Source organism: Zonotrichia leucophrys, chromosome 11 (genome assembly GCF_028769735.1).
Source record: "Zonotrichia leucophrys gambelii isolate GWCS_2022_RI chromosome 11, RI_Zleu_2.0, whole genome shotgun sequence".
Lineage (NCBI taxonomy): Eukaryota > Metazoa > Chordata > Aves > Passeriformes > Passerellidae > Zonotrichia > Zonotrichia leucophrys.
Genome location: NC_088181.1, coordinates 18,223,607 through 18,246,533, shown reverse-complemented (window position 1 = coordinate 18,246,533; position 22,927 = coordinate 18,223,607). Strand labels below are relative to the sequence as shown.

At 50.8% G+C, this 22,927-nt stretch overlaps 1 protein-coding gene across 1 annotated transcript in view; it reads right to left on the bottom strand.

The window, feature by feature from the left end:
• Positions 1–19,593, bottom strand: part of LOC135452647 (hydrocephalus-inducing protein-like) — a 64,122-nt gene extending 44,529 nt beyond the window's left edge. Inside the window, exons 1-11 of the mRNA XM_064722959.1 lie at positions 19,525–19,593; positions 17,612–17,746; positions 15,971–16,170; positions 12,367–12,485; positions 10,914–11,118; positions 7,930–8,116; positions 6,825–6,924; positions 5,560–5,678; positions 4,207–4,430; positions 2,234–2,301; positions 176–408 (exon numbers count right to left, since the gene is read on the bottom strand). Coding sequence (XP_064579029.1) covers positions 176–408; positions 2,234–2,301; positions 4,207–4,430; positions 5,560–5,678; positions 6,825–6,924; positions 7,930–8,116; positions 10,914–11,118; positions 12,367–12,485; positions 15,971–16,170; positions 17,612–17,746; positions 19,525–19,593 — 1,659 coding nt within the window. The remainder of the gene's footprint in view (positions 1–175; positions 409–2,233; positions 2,302–4,206; positions 4,431–5,559; positions 5,679–6,824; positions 6,925–7,929; positions 8,117–10,913; positions 11,119–12,366; positions 12,486–15,970; positions 16,171–17,611; positions 17,747–19,524) is intronic.
• Between the last annotated feature and the right edge of the window lie 3,334 nt (positions 19,594–22,927).

Below are 22,927 nucleotides of genomic sequence, written 5' to 3'. Positions count from 1 at the left end.
CAAACAGTGCTCCTTGAGGAACATCCCAGGTAACCCAGCTAGCAGAGGCCTCCCAGCAGTGCAGACCTCTCAGTGCCAGGATGCTCCAAGCTGGCACCAGAACTAAAGCCCTCCCGCCCTGCAGTGCAGCTCCAGCCCTGGTGCTGCAGTGGCTGTGGCCGGGCTCTGGCCGTACCTCGATGTCCTGGTGTCCCTGAGGGAGGATGGTGCCTTGGCTGGGATTGATGCTGAACTCCTTGGGCTCCAGATAGAAATGAATTCCGTTCCTCCAGGATGGGTCACCTTCTCTGCGTATTTGATCCAGGCTGTCCACAGCCGGCTGCGTGCCATCGTCCGACATGCGGAGCTGGAACGTCACGGGCACTGGGGAGCTGTTGGTGAGGCGGCAGCACTGCGTGTGGGGAAAGCCTGGGCAAGGACACAAATATCCATTCAGGCACCCAGCAGGGCATAATCCTGGGGGAATATCCTGGCAGGATCAAAGTGGGATTGGAGTTGAGCTCTTTATTATCTGAACTACAGCTCACCCAGAAGCTGCGTGAGGAATTAATCGTCACTTAGTTCCCTTTGACACAGATTCCAGACTGCAGCCTTGAAAATGCCCACTCCTAGCCCTGCTGAACACTGCAAGCTTCTCTCTTTGTGATGGGGACGAGCTCCCTCACCTGCCCCAAACCAGCACCAGGTCTCTCTCAGTGATGAGTGTGCACCCAGACCCAGCATTTACTCTGAGAATTCAAGCTGTAAAATTCCCTGTCAAGTCTGCCAACACTCTCAGTTTCCAAGATAAATAAACAGTGAGTTGTCATTGAGAAGAAGCTACAGCAAAAGAAAGTGAGGATGGAATCAGGAAGTAGAACATGATGCACTTAATGCAGCTTCTTGCTGCAGGACCCTTAAGGCATCTCTTGCTTTGGGCCAAACAGACTGAGCACGTGACAGCTCAGAGCCCACTCAACTGGGGCACAGCCAAGCCTTGCTTTGAGATTAGCAATTAGGAACCAGGTCCCACCTCACCCAACAAACAGGGACATCACAGCCATGCTGCTCACTGAGAGTGCTGTCTGCAAGGGCTCACCCCACTTTGGCTCTGAGATTTGCTTTCCATCCTGCAAAGCCAGAGATACAGCCACTCATGGTGGGGATGTCCTGCAGAGCCCGCAGAGCAGCCACAGCCTGCTCTGCACTGCACATCTGGCTGGGCTGGCCAGCTCTGTGGGGAGGAGACTTCTCCCCAGGCCTGCTCACCAAGAGCATCTGGGACACAGATGGGGAGAAAAAACAACTGCAGGTGCAGCCCAGAGCTCCTCTGTGCCCATCCAAGTGACCACTGCCAGCTCCAGCAGGGAGGCAAGAGAGGCACAAAAAGGACAAACCCAGATGTCAGAACCTCCAATGAGACTGAGGTCAGCGCATGCAGACAACAATCAACAGTTGAAAAGAAGCAAAGATAAAACAGCTGCCTTCAGCTGAAGAGACTTCAGGAATGAAATCAGATTAAGTAGGGTGAATCTCCTGTTTCAGAACCATATTTCCATCTGTTGCCTTTCTTCTTCCATTTATTCAAAAGGCAACTTAACAAGTGCCTCAGTGGTGATGCAGGGTGGGGAAGAAGCAGCTCAGGAAAGGCAATTAGTTTTCTTAAAAAGTTCATGAACTTCATTAATATGGGTTTAGGCTTCATAGTGAATATTCCCCTTGGTCTGGGAAGAGGGACAGGAGTTTTGGGGGGTTTTGGCCCTGGGGGTGGGCTTTTCTGAGATCCCCACAGCTCCTCCTGCCTTTGAACACAACTACGCCAAAGGGGAAAAACACTACTTGGTGGGTTGGAAACTTCTGTTATTGTGTTCTTGTTTGTGCTGCCTTGATATATTCTAGTAAAGAACTGTTATTCCTTTTCCCATATTTTTTTTGCCTGGAAGCCCTGTAGTTTCAAAAGTATAATAATTTGAAGGGAGGGGGTTCTCTTTCCATTCTAGGAAGATTCCCCTTCCTTGGCAGACATCTGTCTTTTAAAGCAGGACAGAGACACCAGAAAATACTGACTTTCCATTCCTTGCTTCTACTGGATCTCACAATGGCAAAAGACTACCTGAGGCACCAGCAGCCCCGGAGGTCACAGCCTGAAGAGGCTGCTGTGGCAGAACACGAGTGACAGATGCTTTTATGCCCAAGTGCTCCATTTTGGAAGGCACAGATCCCTGACGCTGTGTCCAGCCCAGGGAACACTCACCAAAGGAGATCTCACCGAAGTTGATCTCATCGACATCGAACTCTAAACTCGGCACAGTGACGCTGCCCCTGGAGGACAGAGCAGGCAATGGCTCGGTTAAAGGCATTGCAAAGGTCCGGCTGTCGTGGCTCGGGGGCACAAAACCCGGGCTCAGGGCACCCTGGGCTTCCAACCAACACAGCCCCGTGTGCTCAGCACAGGGCCCTGGGCACAGGAGGCAGCTCAAGCCAAGGGGCAGCAGCCAACAGCCCCTGATGGGCTCTGGGCACAGGGCAGGCAGGAGAAGCCCCCGGGTTGCTGGGGGTGCCATGAAGGACCCTGAACACACACCCAGACATGGCTCCGTGCCTCAGTTTCCCCATCTGCAATGGCATGGACATCAAGGTGTCCCCACAAACTTCTGTAAGCAGCCCTTCCAGCCACAGCTTCCCTGCTTTGCTCCTTCTGAGCTGCAACTGCTGTTCCCATGGAGGAGCTTTCTCAGGAGAGTTTGACCCACACAATCATTACAGACACAGTTCTGAGACACGAATCCAGGGCATTCCCAAACATCCTCTGAAAAGAGCAGCAACAGTTCTACCCAGGGCACAGATGAATCCTAAAGGAAAGGACCAGCTTGTCAGCAGTGCACCAGCTGGCACAGCCAAGAGCAAGAGCTTCAACAACCAAACTTGGCTGTCCTGAATCTAGCACAGCACCTCACCTGTCCTTGAACTCAGCAGACACACTCCAAAAGCCACCAACATCCACTGAAATCAGCACTTGAAGCTGCACAACACTCATGAGTTGATTTCATGGTCAATGCCCATCAATGCCCACTCTGCCTTTGGTTCAAAATCAAGAACCAGTGAACTGTGTCCTCTATTGTATTCACAGGACTGCCCCTGGCTCTGCTCTGCACATCTCGACAAGAGACACCTGTCCTTGCTCAAGGAGAAAGCTGCTTATGCAGAAACACCCCATGGCCACTTTGGGAGAGGGACAGAGGAGAATCAATTATTTGATGGTGAAAGGTTCCCTCTTGATTTCCAAACGAAAAAAAGCAGCACTTTTCCTCCAAAAACAAAGCCAGCATCATTGTTTCTCCACTATGGGCAGACTTACTCACCACTTTTCTCTTGCTAAGTAATAACTTTCTTGTTCTTTTTAATCCATTTCCCTTATCTCATTGGTATAATCCAGTTTTCATTTCTTGACTGCCTTGAGCCAGTGCTGCCCAAGAGCAGCAGCCCAGCTCCAAAGCTGCAGAGCAGGCAGCACCAGTTCTCCTGCTTCCACTGCATTATCCTGCAGCACATGGCTCAGGCTGGCAGGGACAAGGCCTCACACTGCTGTGGTGCTGAGCACTGAGCTCTGCCTCCCCTATGCAGATCAGCCCTTCTCCCTTTGGCTGGGCCAGGATTGTCTCCTGCCATGGCACCAGCCCAGGGGATGGTGCCCCAGTCCTTGGCACAGCTCCTGCTGCACAGTTCCTGACTCCCACATCAGCCCTTTGCTGGCTGTGCAAAGGAGGCACCAGAGCCCTCTGTGCACAGGAGCTGGGAGCACAGCTTGTGCCCCACAGCATGGCCATGAGAGGTGAGCTGAGGCTGCTGCTGCCCATCTGGCATGGAGTATTCACACAAGGCTTTACAAACACTGCTGCTGCTGCAGGATCAGCCAGGCTGGCCCATCTGCAAAGCCCTGGGGGCCTTGCTGGGTGTTCAGGTGGGACATCCCAGAGCAGCTGCTGCCCAAAGCTGATCCATCCCACTGCCTGCCATGGCCCAAGGCACAGGGAGATCCCTGCAGGGAGGAGTCGTTCCAGCTCCCAGGCACCACACAGGGCAGGAGGCAGCCTCACACTAAAGCAATGCCAGCAGCAGAGCAGAGATTCACACCTCAGGAAACACCTTTTTTCTCCGTTCCACCCCAAAAGGGGGATGTCCCAGAGACAGCCACAGATGTGCCCACCCAGCTCCCAGGGTCCTTACTTGATGGTCAGGATGGCAGGCATGGGAGATCCAGCCACACTGAACTGGACCTCCTCCTCAAAGCTCCCCAGCACGGTGGCACTGAAGGAGATGTGAATAGTCTGGCTCCCACCTGCTGGAATGGTGCCCTCCTCGGGCTCAAACTGGAAGCAGGAGCCCACATCGGTGATTGAAGGGATATAGATGAAGGGAGCATCAAGAGCTCCTTGGTTTATCAGTTTCACCTGCAGAAGCAAGAAGGCAAAGTGGAAATCCATGTGGAACCTTCCTTTCTTGTGAGTTATTGTCTAATGATGCAATGAACACCCAGAAAAGGCAGAGGATGCTTTGTGGTGCTGAATGGCAGAAGTCCAAAGATACAACAGGACAAGTTCTGCCTTTGGGTTTTTATGCAGAGCAGTGGCAACTCCACAGAACTGCAGTCACCCTGGCTTATCCCATGGACACAGAGCAGTGCTCCTCTGCTCAGCAGCACCAAGCTCATTGAGAGCTGGCGCTGAGAGCAACGTGGGCTGATTGCAGCTGTGTAGGGAATCACCCCAGAGCTGCTGCTGCCCCAGTGAGCACAGCTCCAACAGCATCACCTGCTCATTCACCTTTTCCCAGACCATGAAAATACATTGATTACAAGGCATCAGCATCAAAATGTACAGACAGCACCATCTTCAGGTAAGAAAACTCAGGGTGTCTTTCCCTCCCACAGCCAAGCTTTTGAAAGTGTCTGGCATGATGTAGAGCCTCATTTTCTACATCTTTCAGTTGCTCTCCCTTGATTTATTTTTTTTTTTTCTAGAGGGAGAGGCAAATAGGTAGGAAACTCCTTTGCTTTATTCCCAGGAGCACTTTTCTCTTTCTCGGGTCAGAGATGCACCAAGGCCAAAGTGTAGTGAGGGACTGGTCAGCAAGGGAAAGAACCCCCAGGAGGCTGGATGGCTTTCCTGTGACTTCCAGGAATAAGCAGGAGACACTTGACTGGGAGCTTTTGGCAGTGGGCTGAAGCCCAAGGCAGCCAGTTTGTTGCAGCTGCTTCTGCAGAGCCCAGTGCAAAGGTGCCTTGTGTCTGGCACTGCCACAAAAGCCTCTGAACATGCAGATTTTGGAGCCAGTGATGGTTTCATGGACCAAGGGGTTGTTTTGCAGGAAGCCTCCCAGCTGATCCCTAAGGAAGGCTGCCCAAAAGCAGGGACTGGGGCTTCAGGAACAACAGACACACCTTTCTGACCCCCCAGGTTTGACCAGTATGTCAAATATTTCCTGCTCACAAGTGCCCAGGTTGCCAGGAATTCCACAGCTGCACCAGGCTTGCTGCTGCCTCAGGAGCCATCAGGATCCATCCCAAGCCCTGCTGCTCACCTCATGGATGTGGGAAGAGTTGACAAAAACATTCCCAATGTTCAGTGTATGAGAGCTGAATTCAACCAAGGGTCCTTGGCCTTCCCCTCTGAGGCGCAGCGGCAGCCTCATCTCACGGCCTGGGGAGAGATGTCCATTGCAGTACAGTCATTCCCTCTGTTCCACTGCGTTTTCCAGGCTGGATGCAACCAGCTCCTGATGCTGCAGGAGAAGATATAGACCCTTCTCTTCCCCCAGGAGATATCCCTTGGGGCTGCTTTCCAATTTTTAACCCATTCCTCGGGCTGCTTTCCAATTTTAAAAAGCAGTCTGCTGAGTTTAAAACATCTCTGATGTCCTGTAGTGACAGGCCAAGGAGTAATGGGTAGAAACTGAAAGAAATTTAGGTTAGATATTAGGGAAGAAATTTTTTACTATGGGGGTGGTGAGACACTGGGGCAGATTCCCCAAGGGTGAGGCTCCAGCCCTGAAAATGTTCAAAGCCAGGCTGGATGGGGCTTGGAGATACCTGATCAAGTGGGAAGGGACTAGACAATCTTTAAGGTCCATTCCATCCTGAACATGCTAGAATTCTGTGGTTTCTTTCCCATGCACTTAGAGGAGCTTTGAAATTCATTCAGGGAAGGCACAAAGTTCATCAAGAGCAAATTGCCAGGCAGCAATTGCCAAACTACCTGGCCCAGTAGCACACAACTTTGTTGCCAAAGTCCTCAATTTCTGACACTTGGTGTTGTGTTCTATTTCCACAGACTGTGAGCTGCAAGGTGACAATTCCCACACAGGGACAGAAGCAGGTGCTGGCCAAGGGTGCTCCTTCTACAACCACCCTGGGCTCAGTGGGGCTCAGCCATCTCTGGGCACTGGGAGGTGATCCAGGCTCAGGGAGCACATTTATAATTCAGCTCCTGCTGCCTGATGATGAATCCATGTCAAATGGAGCCATCCTGGAGGTGTCTAGAGGGGCTGAGTGCTTGTTCACTAAAGCTGCTCTGCTCTGTAGCTCTTTGGCCTTTGAGGAAATGCTGGCAAAGCCATGGCATGAAAACTTCTCCCTGCACTGCCTGGGTTGTTCTGGGATTGGTAACCCAGACATGGCTGTTCTGAGCCCTGGCCCAGCACGGGAGACTCCCTGGAAGCTGCAGGGCCAGTGGGGATATGCCAGCACTGTCCTGCTGACCAGGGATTCTTCCCAGCAGTTCCATGGGAGCCCAGGCTTGCACCATGGCTTCACTGTGGGTGAGAGAAGCAGAGGGAAGGAGCTGTACCTGAGATGCTGAGGTAAGCCATACTTTGGTACCCCAGTACGTCCAGGGGTTTAAAGGTCACCCTGATTGCGGCCGAACAATTGGGCCCGATTTCTCCCTCCTACAACAGAAAGACAGCAAAACATTGCTCTTCAAACTTCGTGTTTCTTATTTCAACCACAGTCCTGTAAGCCTTGATTTAGAGCATCAATGATGAATGAACAACACAAGGAGCCCAAGGAAACACTCCAAACCCAGCTTAACATGGTGCTGGAAGCTCTCAATGCTCAGCTGATCAGCTCCCACTCTCCACAATATTCCTGCTGCTCTGACACAAGCTCTTGGGCACATCATGCTGCTGTCAGCTACAGTGGGATGCAACTGCCACTGTGCACTTGGCCTCAGATGGGCCATAGCAGTAACCAAGAAGAGATGATGATCCCCTTCCTTGGAAATAAAAATATTAGTTTAATCTGTTTTGAAAGAAAGCAGAGGTTGGCATTATTCTAGGGTTTATTCCAAGATAAGAAGAGATTTTGCACTGTGCAGACACCAGACATTCATCATCTCTCCCAATGCCAGTACTCAGAATCAGGGCTCTGGTTGATGGGAGCATGTGGCAGTTTGCTTGCATCACCAGAAAAGGAAAAGGTTTTCTGTCCCTGTGTGCAGGACAACTCCAAAGGCCCATTTCAACCTTCCACCCTTGTGTCCAGGCTCACAGATGGCACTGGAAGGGACATTCAGAAATAGTGTAAGGCGTGCTTACAGGAGAGGATTGGCATTTCTGTCATTAACCTTGGGCTGAATTTGGCCTCCTTTTGCCAGGGAACCATTGCAAGCTCCAGGTCAGTGTGTGAGCTGGCAGTGCTCCAACAGCCTCTGCTGAGCCCCACGTGTGGGGGGAGCCCCTGCCTACAGGAACTGCTCCCTGGGACACTGCAAGGACACGCAGGCAGGGCCTTGAGCTCCAGCCTGGCAGCAGAGCCGGGCTTTGTCAGGCTCCCAGCCCTGCCTGGAGCCTGCAGGGCACAAATGCTTTGAGCAGGGAGCTCTGCAGCCTCACCAGAAAGGAGGAGGAGGAGCAGGGAGGAGGAGGAAAATGGGGTTCTCACCTATCACTTACCATTGGCTCAATGAAAAAAACGTCATCGGAGAACATAATGGGGTCTTCTTGCACCTCTGCCATCTTCTCCTCGGCCATGCTGGTCAGGAGGGCAGCGCCATCTTCATCTTTCTCCTCCTCTCTTTTTTTCTCCTCTGTGAAATTTTCCAGCCTCACCTGGCTCAGTGAGTGCAGCAAACTGCTCCGCCTGCAGCCCCAGGGAGAGACAAGGCCAGCAGATGGTTTCATGAGCCACAGATTTGCAGAGAGAAGTGGGAGTGCAGGAGAGAAAACACCTGGGGAGGAGCAGCAGCAGCTCCCCAGCAAAGGCTGAGCCCAAGCCACGAGGGTCCCACATGGATCAGAGGATAACTTGTTCACTGGCAGAAGGTAGTTTTACTCCACACTTGCAAGCTCAGGAGAGCTTCCCAAAGCCAGAAGCCCTCAAGAGAACCTCCTGGCTCAAAGCCTCTGCCAAAACTGAGGGAGAATCCACCGACCACCTCAGCTGGCTTTTCCTACCACTGAGCTACTTGGGGAAAGCAGATAAAAGATCATGGAGCAGGACTTCCCTGGGAAGGGGACATGAAGCTGGGTTGCAGCTATGTGTTAGCAGCATCACTCTTTATTTCTTCCATTTTGGACCTGCCCCGTTCCCTACTCTGCCTTTCACAAGAGCATCCCAGAGCACCTCCAAAGGAAATTGATGAATTCAGGCACCACATCCATTCAGTGACATTCAAGGCTTTATATGCATGAAAGCAGAGGCTCTGAGAGGGGAAGGGACTTTGTTGTGCAGGAGGAAGACAGCAAACTCCTGGAGTTTCATGATCCAGAGCTTTTTGGGTCCCATCCCAGTGCATGGTAGTAGAATGTCCTGAAAGGGAAAGGATCCTGCACTATCTCCTCTCATAAAAAGTCCTCTTTGCTCTGAGATCTCAAAAGCTTCTCTGACAGCAGGACAGTGGCCTTGGAGCTAAAACTATTCCTGTGACTGGAAGTAAGGAAGAACAACATGTCCTGGTGATAGTCTGGGACACAAACTGGCATAAAACCAGATGTAATTGGAAGAAACCCCACAAAAGCAAAACCAAGTTGAAGTTTACTTTGGGGAAACGTAGTTGCTTCTGAGGGGAAAGTGGATCACCTGGGGTCCAGGCTGAGGCAGGCAAGTGGGAAAAATTGGAAATAAACAGCCCAGGGAAGTAGCCAGAGAAGGTCATGGGATTTTCTTTTACCACACAGAGCTTGTATGGAAGTCAAACATAGTGTAACTATGATAGAGAACAGTGGCAAACCAAGAAGCCCAGGGCACTAAAGGACCCTCTCACCAGCCATTCAAGTGGGCCAGGGTCGATCTCCTGCTCCTTTGCAGGCAATTTAAAATGGCTCTGGGGAGTGCGAGTGACCTGGCCCACAGCAAACAGGGGCTTGCCACTGCAGTTTTGGCCCAGCAGTTTTGGCCCAGCAGTTTTTCAGTTTTTGCTTGGCTGAGCAGAAAGGGTGCAGTGACTCACTCTCCTTGTGTAGCGGGTTGTGTCTATTTGCTGGTTGTGAGGTGCACGCCTTTTTTTTTCTTTCTTTCTTGTTTCTGCTTTTTTTATTTCCCTAGCAATGTTTTACAAAAAGCCATTGCTGCTGCTGTTGCCAGCAGGAGTGCACTAACTCAAACAGGACCCCCAGAAAGGACGCAGCTGCCCAGGCCCCTGGCTGCAGGGAGGGTCTGAGCCTGGTGCTAAGATCAGAGGTTAGTGCAAAAGACACCTGTGTGTGGAGTGAGCTGGTGAATGATCTGCTCTGTCCCGTAGCAGAGCTTAAGGAAGAAGTGGAAAGGCTGAGGAGCATTAGGGAGAGCAAAACATAAATAAACTGGTGGAGTTACACCTGTCCAACCCTGAGAGAAGCTCAGCAGGAACCAGAGGAGCCCTGCCCATCTTGTGAGCAGGCAGAAGGAGGAGACCTAAGAGACAGTGGGGAATGAAAATGGGTCTCTACTGGAGAGGTAATACAATTCTGTCCTGACCCCCATCACCTGCCCAGGTGCCCTGATAGAACAGCTATGAGGCCCTGGCTCCAGAGGGTCAGGCAGATGACACTAAGGAGCAAATTCTGTCTGGAAAGTCTCCCAGTTGCACTTGGGCTGTCAGACAGATCACAGCCTCAAGTATTAACAAGAAGGGTGGTGGTAGTAGGTGACTCCCTTCTAAGGGGAACTGAGGGCCCTGTACATTGACCAGCTCCATTCCACAGGGAAGTGTGCTACCTCCCTGGAGTCCAGGTACTGGATATCACCTGGAGAACCCCTAATGGCAAATTAGGGAATTTAGTTCCCTAAATGAACTTGATCTGTTCACCACTGTCTGGGGTACAGTGACCGTGAAATAATCGAGTTCTCAATATTTGGTGAAACAAGGAGGGCCATCAACAAAACTTCCACTCTGGACTTCTGGAGGGCAGACTTTGGCCTGTTCAAGAGACTGATTTGGAGAGTGCCTTGGGAAACGGCCCTTAAATACAAAGGGGTCCAGGAAGAATGGAGATACTTCAAGAAAGAAGTCTTCAAGACACAGGAACAAACTGTCCCTGTGTGCTGAAAGACAAGCTGATGGAGAAGACAACCAGCCTGGATGGGCAAGGAGCTCTTGAAGGAACTAAAGGAAAAAAAGAGGGTGTATCACCTTTGGAAAGAGGGGCTAGCAACTCAGGAACTGTTTAAGGTTGTTGGTCATGTAGGAAGAAGATTAGAGAGGCAAAAGCCCAATTAGAACTTGAGGAAATCCAGTCATTGCAGCCAACCTTTCCTTCCCAAAATGCCATTCCTGGTTGGAGTATAAATGGAACTGGAATGCTGAGTGCTGAGCTCCTGAAGCCCAGGGTGACACACCCCAGTTCCGGGCATGGTTTACTTGGCCCAAACCATTCAAAAGCACCAACACCCCCTGAGGCCACACATCAGTTTCAGTCCTGGGCCATATATCTCACTGAAACGCATCTTTCAAACCAACCTCCTCTTCACTTCATTCTCACGTTCCTCAGTAGGAAAAGCCTTCCACTGGAAGTGGGCTGTGATGTTACTCCTGTTTTCAATGAACACGGTTCTGTGGGTAGATGTGGTGATGTAGGTGGTGTCAACATGCACGGAATTTGTGCTCAGCCCAACGTTGACATCTACAGCTTCTCCATGGAGCTTTGTGTGGATTTTTTCTTTACCTGGAACAAAGCAAAGGAGAGTCTTTGCTCAGCTCACTGGCTCATGGAAGCACAAGGAACAGAGCAAACCACAGGTCCCAGAAGAAGGTGTCACAGCTTTGATCTGAATGAGCAGTTCTTTGGATCAGTCCATTTGTCACATCCTTACAGCTCTGTGTGTAGAGCCTGGGAATGCCCTGGGCAGCTCCTTAAACACCTTATTTCCGAGTGTGTTTGTGGAGATTTGGCCCCAAGGTGACAGGATGGGCATTGAGATTTGTCAGATGTGCTCTGGTGACCCACTCAGAGCAGCCCTGCTCAGTCCTGCCTTGCCCAGGCTCTCCCCGGGCATCCCACGAGACTCCTGTCTCTCCTGATCCCTTGCATCCCTTCTTGCTGGCCAGCAAATATGCCTGGGGGCAGGTGGGCAGCAAAAGGAGGCCCAGAAGAACAAGTGAAGTGACAGCCCACAGCAGGAGGGGACACAGGTGAGGAAACACAGCCAGCCTGGCTCTGCAATGTGACAAACCACTACAGAATGAGCACCGTGAAAATCATGTCCCTGTCCAAACCCACAGCCACATCAGTCTTTAAATATTTTACACTGCTGTGATTTCAAAAACCAAGCTGGAGTGTTTAAAATTAAATAAAAAAGGGACAGAGGAAAGATTAATAAGTACAGAGCAGCTTCTTTATGAAGACTGAATGGGATTCCTCAGTCTAGAAGTGATATGGGAGATAGATGTGAGAGGTCTGCAACAGCATGAACAACCTGGGAAATGGGGATGAGGAAAACTTTGTCTTGACTTGTCACCAACCAGGAACTCAAGGGCCTGAAAATGTTGTTAGACAGAAACTACATTTATGTGTAGAGGGCAACATAGAAAAAGGGTCTGTGACAAGCCAATGGAGAAGCAGCATATGGGAGAGAGGTGTGCAAGAAATCCATTGCATTGGAGAGAGTCTGATGGAAACCTCACACCTCTCATACAGCATTGCCCAGGAATAAAATAAAACTTCACCCAGGCATAGCCCCATGGTAGTGGAGAATTAGGGTTCCTCCTCCCTCCACTCAGCAACTCCCAGCAAAACAGGAGTCCAAAAATCCTGTTTGAGGGGGTTTTATCAAGTCCCTAAACACCAAGGAGTTCTCAGTTTTCTTTGGGGTAAATCTGGAACAGGGAGGCACCTCTAGAGGGAATGCAGGGGATGGGACAACAGGGAGCCATGTGCAGAACTGTCCTGTGCCCTGCAGGGCCCAGCACTCACCTGAGCTGCAGCTCAGGAGGCTGCAATGGTCACCCTTGGTCAGCGGGTGAAATGTCACTGTCACCTTCAGGGTTTCACCAGCGCCCAGAGTTCCTGTGGCCGGCACCACGGAGAAAGGGCTGCAACACAGAGAGAGGGGTCAGGCCTGGGGACACCTGGCCATGAGATTCCTTCTGCACTGCAGCTCCCTTGGGCAAGCAGGGAGCAAACCAACCACAGCCAGCAGAAGACAGGACAGGATCACAAACAGCCACTGAGCCACTGCGAGGAGATCCAGCCCTCACAAGATCCTGGGGGTAAAATGACCTCAGCTCCCCATACTCTGCATCCAGCTCTCTGCAATGAGCCTCAAGGCTCCCACTGCCAGCAATCCCATCAGAGAATGGTTTGTGAAGAGCACAGAGAGGGTTCAGAGCTATCTGCATGCACAACTTGACACTTACTGCCTCAGGAATTCCTCTTTTCCTGCTGCCTATAAACCACATCTCAAGAGATGCAAATGTTAGGGCACTACCTATCCTGTGAGATTGCAACCTAGGAATCAGACAGGGAGAAGGAACTTTTCCTTGAAGACCAAGGAATAATTACTGTTGAATTTGTAGTGTAGTTCTTTGGTTTATTTTACCTTGAAAACATGCTGATTTAGCCTAAAACGGGCACATTTTATCAGCATTTCAATGAAAGCTGCTCTAAGAAAAGGAGCAGTCAAAACTCTAAAAGAGTGCAAATAGAGTGCAGATTGTGGGAGGATGGATTGTAAAGGAACAGAGATAGTGCAGGAGGAAATCTCACCCCTGCGGATTTGCAGCTGTGCTGATTACCAAAGAGTAAGAACAGCCTTGCCCTTAATAGGTCACTGCTGTGTCCAGTAAGGATGGCGCAATAAGGATGGGTGTTATAAAAGAGTGGATTAGCTGGTGGAGGGGAGAGTTGGAGTTTTTCAGCTGTGCTGTGAAGAGTAAGGGTCAGGTGGTCGTGCTAGGGACAGCAAGGGTTAGTATGTGCTGTGAGGGACAGGAAGGAGGAGGAAAGGAGTCAGTGTTGCGAGGAGCTGCCTGTGAGAACTCACAGAGAGAAGGTAGGAAAGTTTTACAGTGGGATGATAGACTGACAGTGAGAGTCAGTTCCCATCCACCATCGACTGGTGCCAAGCACCAACACCACCAGCAGATTAGAGCAATACAGTGGCATGGAAACAAGACCCAAAAGGAGGATGTCATTTACAGTCTGAAGGATCCCATCCCAGCTAAATGAAGCACCAATAGCAGGAGCACATCAAGGAAGCAGAACAGGAGGTTTCTTTGTATTTAGCAGCAATGCAGTCTGGGACTCTGGGCTGTCATGCAGACTGGTAACTGTTTGCTTGGCCCAGAAGAGAAACTCTGTGCAATGTGTTGGAAATAATGATGCAGATGTGTTGGTGCAGTTTGGATTTAACAGGAGCAATCAGGATTGGTCACCAGGTAAACAGCTCTTGCCTGACAAACACAAGACTCTGTGCATTGATGCTCAGGGACAGCTCAGGGGAAATGTGCTCCTGCCCAGCAGCTGCTGGGCTTTGTGCACTTCTACAGCCGTGGCCTTGGTGCTTTGCCAGTGGTCAATCTGTCACTTAAAAGTGTGTTCTGGGGACTTTGGTGATGAATGCATCACACCCAACAATAAAGAGAACATCTGGCAAGCTCAACTTTATTCATGTCAGTAGTGACAGCTGATGAACTTGCTTCAGGTTCAGCTCATTAAGGACCTCTTGCTGTAATTATGGGCTGACCTGTTCCCATTGCCACTGGTGAGAACATCACTGCTGGCTGATGGAGAAGCCTTGGGCCAGCAATGTTCATGTTCTGGACGTGAGACTTTGGAGGGAGGGAAGACAAGGCCCCAGCAGCCCCAGAGCCAGATCAGTGCTCGTGCTCCTGCATCTGCCCCGGGGCTGATGCCAGCACTGCTGCAGCTCTGCTGGGGCTGGGGGGATCAGGGCCTGCTGGGGGCAAGGCACAGCATTCTGTTCTTAGGCTTTGGCCAGAAATTTCACCGCAATAGAGAAGCTGCCAGTTAGGGGAATCCCTGGCCGGGCTTCAGCACTACCTTCCATTCCATTCCCTTCTCACTCCTGCCCCATGTTACATGCTCCTGCCTTCAGGTGGCAGGATGGGAATAACATTCCAGGGGTGACTTCAGGGCTTGCCTGAGAAAGAAGGTGTCTTCTTATTTTCAAATTATCAGGAGAAGAGGATCCAGCCAAGTTCAGGACTCAGCTGTCAGGATTGAAAAACTGAGTGCAAATCAGCCCCTGCATCTCCTCCATCCCTGGGCTGTACCCACCAGACTCCTCTGTTCCTGCTGGAGCACTCATCTCTCACACACACCTGGCTCCCCAAGACCCAAGGACACAAGCTCCACAGCTAAACTTAACTCCTCTGAATTTCAGCCAACATCACTAAACTGTTCCCTGAGCCCACAGCTAGAAGAGCTGTGAAGGAGACATCCCTGACACTGCAATAACCAAATGAAAATCACTGCCAAGAGATAGGCCTGGAAAGCTAAATTTTGGGCTTTTCTCTGTTGATTGTGAGCTGCTCCTTAGGACACTTCTCATTCTCTTAGATCCATCCTCTCAATGAATCACTACTGCACCTGACAGGCAGAAAAGATAAGGTATGGACGGGGTTTTAATAGGTTGTTTTCACCTGCTTTTTAACTAGGTCCATTGACATGTTTGTTTTCTTGTGTGGCAGCTAAACACAGGTCCACGTCTCCCAATGGCACCTTGCAATCCCCAGACACTGCTCTTGCTTTGAGCAGTGTGTTTGCTCAGATGATTTCCAGAGGTCCCCTCCAGCAAAAGTTCTTCTATACTTTTACCTTCTAAATGAGCCCAATTGCTTTTCACATATTCACTAAATGTCTCCTATTTCCTATAGACCTGTGCATGTCCCTATGGGCATGTGGTATATGGAGAGGCGTTACAGGAGCTCAACCTTCATCAAAGTTCCCAATGAAGAATGCATGATCTTTTGGCAAACATTTAACACAAAACAAAAAGAAAAAACAGCAGAAACACAGGAACTTCAGAGTATCTAAAAAGAAATCCCAATGGAAGGGGCACAACCTTATTCAGAGATTTAAATCATCTGTTTGAAATTTTAAACTGTCTTTCAAAGGTTCATCATGGAACAGAAGAGGTGACTGATGCCCTAGGCTGACAAGGGTAATCAGATCAGCTTTAAGTAACAGGAACTGCACTGGCTGCCTGCAGCACAGCTCATGTTGGGCATCTCATGAGAGGACCACTGGAAAGCCACGTGCTTGTGTCCTCCCAGAGAATGGGTCTATTTGGCTAACAGTGGTGAGTAGGCATTTCAGAAGCTGCTTGTGCTCATCAGGGTGCAAGCCAGCTACTAACATGTTCCAGCACCCTCCAGGAGATTTGGGACAGAGAAAGCCCAAAGGCCACTGAAAGTAAGAGCAGATGCCATCCATGCTGCTCATTTCCAGCCAGGCTGCAGGGCAGCAGCTGCAATGCTCTGGCTCCTTTTGCTGCTCTTTCCCAACTCTGCTCTCACCCAAAGGTGTTTGCACAGGGACAGATGAGCTGCCTCACCTCGGGGTGCTCAGCTGGTACCGAGCTTTCACGTTACCGACATTGCGCACCAGCAGAGTCTGCTGGGTGCTGTGCTTGACTGGACACTTGGAGAATTCCAGCTGGGCAGGGAGGTCCAGCACAGCTCGGGCACCAATGGCCACAATTGGCACAACGATCCTTTCCCTGGCAGTGACGCAGACGAACTCGTGGGAATAATCCTGCAGGAAAAGAAACTGGCTCAGCACAGGACATTTAGTGCCATCCCCATGGCAGAAGAAAAATCATCTCTATAACCCTTCAAGGGCATCAATTTACCTATCCCACCCTAAAATGAACACTAAGTTCTACTAATATGTCACATTTAAAGACACCAGTGCACTTTGCAAACCCTGTCTCTGTGGCATTAAGCTCTTGTGTCACTTGGGTCATACGGAGAACTACCCTAGGCCACCATAATTTTTACTCTAAATTTTAATGATGTTAAATAGTTCCTAAGTCCCTTCTAAGGAACATGGAGCTAGGGAACACAGGCTCGTTGCTCTTTAGGTTTCTATATTCCCACTGTCTGAGAATAGGACAAAGTGTTCAATTAACTCTAAGCAACAAAAGGAAGAGGAGAAAACAGCTGCACCCAAAGACATCCTGCACCTCTGGCCTGGTGCAGAAACATCAGTTGGCTCACAACTCCCCTCTAACTTTGCCTGTCCAACCAAGTCAGGAGAAGAACAGTGCTAAGAGGTAGCAGGATGTTGTTGGAAAAGGCCTCTCTTTGTTTCCCTGCAAGGCTTCCTCCCTTCCATGCTATGTCCTAAACCCTTCTCTATGAACAAGCCTCCAGATCAGAACATGAACCCTCCAGATCCCAGCACTGAGATCAGACTTGCCAGGGCCTCAGCACTGCTGTGCAAACCTCCCCACAAAAGCTCCTTTGGCACGGAATGGGTGCCAGCTGACAGAGCAAGCACAGGGACAGGCATGAAGACAGAGCCCCAGCAGTGTCACTGCCACAGGCTCTGGGCTCACAGCTCTGCCTGCAGCTTGTACCTGCCCTGCACCAGCTCCTTCAGGCAGGTGTCCAAGTGCCCTGCAGCTCAGCAACCTCCTGCTGACCGAGGGCACCCAGAGCCCAGTGTGCCTGTGCCAGGCCGGGCTCACGGGCACAGCACACCCTCTGCCCTGGCCCTGCAGCTGTGCCAGGCTCACTTGTGCTCTGGGACAGCACAGCTGCAAGGCTGCACAACAGAGGGGGTGGAAAAGCGCCGGCTTTGCTCCAGCCCAGGAGCAGGCAGGGAAGCTGTTGGCAGTCCAGGAAGGAGGAAAGCTCTCTGACCTCTTTGTTCCTCTAGTGTTTTCCATAATAATGAAACCCTTTCCACTGGACCTAGAGATGGCCCAACATCTATCAACAGCCCTCTGTCATTTTCATCCTGTTCCCTGTGCATCTTCCCTTGGCAGTGCTCAGGAATGTGCAGGGAGGGGAAGCAGAGCCTGTCAGGCCTGGCTGCAGTGCCTGCCAGCAGTGCCAAGGTGTGACTGGCTGCTGCAGGCTGCCTGCCCAGGCCTGGAGCCCAGCTCACAGCATGCAATGGGCTGGAGCCAGAGTGCAGGCCAAACAATGGCTGTGGAGATCATTGTGTGCTTTGGCCCCTCCAGCCTCACCTTGCTCTCGTCGGGGGTGAAGCGGACGCGCACAGGGGCAGAGGCGCCCGGCAGCACGACACGGTACGCGTTGTTGGAGCTCATGAGCTGGAAGTAAGGTGAGCTCTCCATGGAGACCTTCACCACCTGAGGAAACTGCAGCAAAGACAGGAAATGATGACTTTGCCACTTGTGGAACCAGGACGAGAGGAGACCTGTCCATGCCCTGATGACATCCCTCCTTGGCCCCTTTCCCAAAGCACTTTCAGCTGGGCAGGCACAGGCACATCATTCACAAGGCTGAACTTGAATCCCTTCTCTCTGGCTCCAGCATTTTGGCCAGGGGCAGTTGGGCAGTGCCTGCTGGGAAGGAAAGGCCGAGCAGGTCAGCACCAGCAGGATGGAGACAGAGCACCTGAACCAAGTCACCTGCATATTCAACAAGGCCAAAAAACCTGCTGGCTTCTGCCTGCACACAGCCATGAAGCTGTCATGTTCCAGAGGGGGAATGTGCTACCTAAAAGCAAACCAGCACATTACTGTGGGGGAAGGAAGAAATTCCCTTCTAGCAGATCAGGTTTGGGTAGGGATGTTCTGGGGATACAGGCAGAGCAGCAAGAGAGAAGACCAAACACTGTGGTCTTACTGGGAATAAAAGCAAACCTGAAAAGCAAAAGAAGGAACACAGCAAGAAAATCCCTAAAAAAAAAGGAGATGACAAAGAGAATTTAAATAGGCAGTAAAGCAGCAAGGAGGAATCATAAAACCATGAAAGCAATCAGCTTGCCAAAAGTGACAGAAACACAGGCTGTGCCTATGGACTATGGGCTTCAAAGGCATTTTCTGCCTGGAGAAGCAGGACCAGCACTGACTGACAGTGTGGTTCCAGTATGCAAAGCCAATCTTGGCTCTCCAGGGCTTCCTGCTGCCTGTGCAGGCAAGCTGGGCTGCCGGGCATTCCTGCCTGCAGCCAGCAGGCCAGGTTCTGCCCTCTGGGGTACACATGCACAGCACACATGCATTTTCTAGCACACTGATATCATCAACCCCTGAGCACCAAAATGCTCTCCAAAAGTCTAAACCAGATGATTTGGACTCCCTCCTGTCTCCTCCCACCAGCCCACTCTGGGCACAAGCCTCATTTGAGAAAATGCTTCCCTGACTGAAATTCAAAATGTAAAGAGTTGTCCTCTTTACAGTGGAACACAACTGCTGACCTTTTTCAACTTTTTCCCTCTCGTCTCTCTTGGGAAACTGCAAAACCATCACAATTACTTCACATGAAGGTGCAAACCTCCAGGAGCACATGGCTTTGGATGTGCTGTGGTTCTGCTAAGGGAAAGCAGAGCACCATGTTGCTTTTGGAAAAGCTGAGCAGAGCTGGATGAAGCTGAGCAGGAGCCTCAAGTGGCACCTAAAGGCCTCTCACTGCTTCTGCTCCATCAGTCTGATGGCAGGGCTCTTTCAGAACACGGTTCCTGCAGTGCCAATGCCATTAATGAGAAGAAATTCCAGCATAAAGTGGAGAAGACTCAGCCTCTGAGCTGACTGTGAGCTGCACAAAGGGAGCCAAACTGGCTGAGAGAGGCAGACATTCCTACCAGGAGCCAAGATTAACCAAGGAGATACAGGGTGTGGTAGAGACTCGAGGCAAAGCATGAGAGCAGGTAAGAACTGCACAGTCCTCAACATTCCTATCAATGCAGAGCTTTCCAGAGAAGGAAACTCCTTTGGCATAGATACCATCAACACATGGCCAAAATCAGGGGACAGTTCCCAGCACAAGAAGATTTCCACCATCTTGCAGAACAAAGGTGCTGAGACATTTTCTTCTGCATGTGCTGCAGCAGATAACTTGCTTTGCTGTACACTGGGGGAATGACAGCACTCTCCTCTTCCAGCACAGCGTTAAAGCTCTGGGTGCCAGCACTTACCTTGTCCTTATTCATGAGAGACAGCACCATCTCATAAACCTCATGAGCGACGATGTTCTCAAATACCATCTCTGGTGGGGAAACCTCAAACGCGCTCGGTTTCGGGGCACCTGTTGACGACTGGAGAGGCGAGAGAGAGCAGGGAGAGCTTCAGCTGCTGGGAGGAAGGTTCATCAAGGATCCCTTCCACTGATCCCCAGTGAAGTACAGACTCTGGGGGAGCACGTCTGCCCAGCCCACACTGGGCAAACAGTGGCTCACCCACCTCTGCTCTGAGCTGATCCACAGCTGCTGGGCCACACAGAGCAGGCTCAAGCCAAGCTGCTCTTTTGGCATGGATTTCTCCAGGTTTCTTTCTCCAGAATGCCAGGCAGCACTTTCCTAAAACACAGCCCTGTGCCCATGTGGTCACAGAGCTCTGGGGCACTGACTGAGCACTCATGGAGTAAGTAAAACCCATGAATATACAGGAGACTCTATGGGAAACAATTTTGGGATGTCCTTTACTCTGAGAGAGGAAAACCCAGGCCCACAACCCTGCAAATACCTTTTTTGCTCTAGAACTTAGACATCAGTAAGAAGAGAACAGTACCAGAGGAGGTGTGAGAGATGAGGTGATATTTTGCTGAAGACAAAAGGTTATTAAGGAAAAGAATGGAATTTGCTGGTTCTGTGTGTTGTTTGTGGTTTGGATTTGTTCAGGTTGGTTTGTTGGGTGTCGCAGCGAGAGGGACAGGGTTGAAGACTCGACCGAAAGGAAGGAGGATGAGAGGGGAGGGCACAGAAAAGTTGGTGCTCAGTAGAGAATGGAAGCTCCTGAGTGCCCATCCAATGGCAAAGGGCACAGGGACCGCCTCAGCCGGGTACAAAGGGGATACAAAGATTGCCATTTTCTCGGAGGATGTGTGTGTGCTTGGCTCTCGGGGAGGGAGACACGCCTGGCTCAGCTGAATCGTTACTAATAAACCATTTTCTTTTGCGTCAATGATTTTGTCCCCTTTAATTGTACTTAAAAATTAGTGTGTTTCAAACAGAGGGAAAGGCAAAAATAAAAAGACAAATGAGGTGAATGCTGTGTGAGGATAAGGTTCAGTTGTTTTCTCAGTGACTTGGCTAAAAGTAGAGTTGTTATCTCCTTTTCCCATGTGTTTTAAATGGGCGCTTTCTTGTATTTATTGCTATTTTATTTAATACCATTGTAGAGGCACATCTGGAATGATGAGGCAACAATAGCAAATGCTTCTGGAGCAGAGACATTGCTTTGAGAAAACTCTGCCCTGCTTTGTCTGCCTTCTCCAGCCACACTGCTGTCACTGCAGAGACACAAGCGGGTCTCCTGTGCGACTTCACAGCAGACACATTCTGCTGAAGGGAGTGGCTGCAGCACACTGTCCCTTAGCTGTGCCCTTCCCTGAGGTGTTCCCAAGGCTCCTCTCCAGGACAATCCTTTACCTGGATTGTGTTCCGTGTCTCTTGCTGCCAATTTCCTGCTCAACAGCCCACCTCAGTCACCTACTCGTTTGGACTGTGCTTTCTACTGAGCCAGTCCTGCCAGAAAAGCAGCTTTAAACACACCTCTGAGTAGGCACTGATCCAGATAAAGCACATCCATTCCCCTCTGCCCAGGGCCAGTCTCCTGTACATCTGGCAGCCTGCAAAATCTAATACCCCGTCAGGGTCCAACACATTGTTCCAGCCCAAAGCAGTAATGCAATTTGTTTTGTTAAATCTGAAGTAATTCCTGCAGGTCCTCAGCCTTCAAAGGCCAACGCTGCCACTCTGGAGGGAATTCTGTGACCCCGAGCATTTGGTGGTGACCACACCAAAGCAAGAGGTGGCTCCTTCAGCAGGAGAATGGCAAAGGGCAATTTTGGGCCTCTGTGTCCCCAGCCTCCCTCCCATTGTTTTAGCAATGGCAGCTGCACTCCAGCACACCCCAGCAGCTTCAGCAGAGGGTATTTGTGTTGGCTTAGTGCAGATCAGGACTCCCAGTCCACCACTGCCAGCACTTTGCAATGACAGCAGGACCTGGACACTGAGGATTTTGCTGGAGGCAAGCCTGTCACAAACACACACCCTCTTCAAACTTCACGTTAAACAGAAAGGACAAGAGCAGGAAAAGGCTACCTTTCGACGAATCTCACTCCTGTCTAGAAATGGGCCAATTTTGGGCAGAATACTCTTCCCAGGACTGGCCTCCTTCTTTGTGCTGTGAAACTTCTCCCTCAGGAACTTAGAGGGAAGCAGCTGAAAGGCAAAAATACACCAGCTAGAGCCTCAGAGATGTGCTTGTTCAGAAAGGTTTTTCTTGAACAAGTGGTACTGGTGAATAACTTGTGACCACAGCCACTAGGACGGTCCTGGAAGCCCTGGGAGTCTCCTGCTGAAATACTAAGCATCAGTCAATAAGACAGAGTGCAATACACATATTCCAGCCACATGGCTCTGTCCCATTGGCTTCTCCATGATTGGATGGGACATGGTTGGGGATTTCTGCTCTTTGGGCATTTGTTTCCTCTCACGTTTCATTGGATTGAGGCAGTGACCTTTCCAGAGAATGGGGAGGAGCTCTCAGAACTGCCTGAACTCCATCCCTGCACAACGCTCAGAACTCACAGCAAGGAGATATCACTGCTATCCAAGAGATGCAAGAAAACAAAGCTGTACCAAGAGTGAGGTGCACAGGAATGTCTCCAGGTTTTAGTTGTCCCTGTTGTTTTCTCTGTCTGGGCTGACAGAGCCCTCCACAGAAGAAAACAGAGGCATCTCCTTGGCAGAGGCTCAGCAGTGGGGCATCTTCAGCCAAGTGAGCTGCAGACGGCAAGGGACCTTTGTGGCCCTGGCTCCAGCGCTGCCTGCAGGGCTGCATCTGTGCCCACCCAGGAGCTGGGAGAGAACAGCTGCCTTGGCAGCTCTTCCAGCTGGGACCAGCCGTGGCTCTCGAGGCTTTGGGCAGAGTTTGAGCTTTCCCCCTCACGTGCCTGGGTGCCCAAGGGCAGGATGGTCAGAGCAGCACAGGTGAGTGCCCATCCTGACAGATGGAATGGCTGTGGCAAAGGGGAAGGAAAGAAGCCCATGCTGAGGGCTTCAGCTGTACATTGGTTTCACTTGGCTCTGCTGGCACAGCCAGGCAAGGCGCTGGGCTGTCCCTGACACACCCACAGTGTTCCCTACTGCACCAAGAGAGCCCCAGCAACAGGAGCACGGCACAAAGGGCTGGGGAGGGGCTCTGCAGCTTCAGAGCACTGCTGGACAACAGGGGCAGGGAGAGCAGGGCCAGCAGGGCAGTTTCCAGTGGATACTTACACTAAAAGATTTCAGCGTTTCCCTGGACAAAAGACGAGGTGTTGATGTCTTCTTCGGCAATTCAGATGCCATCTTGAATGGATGATGTCACAGATGA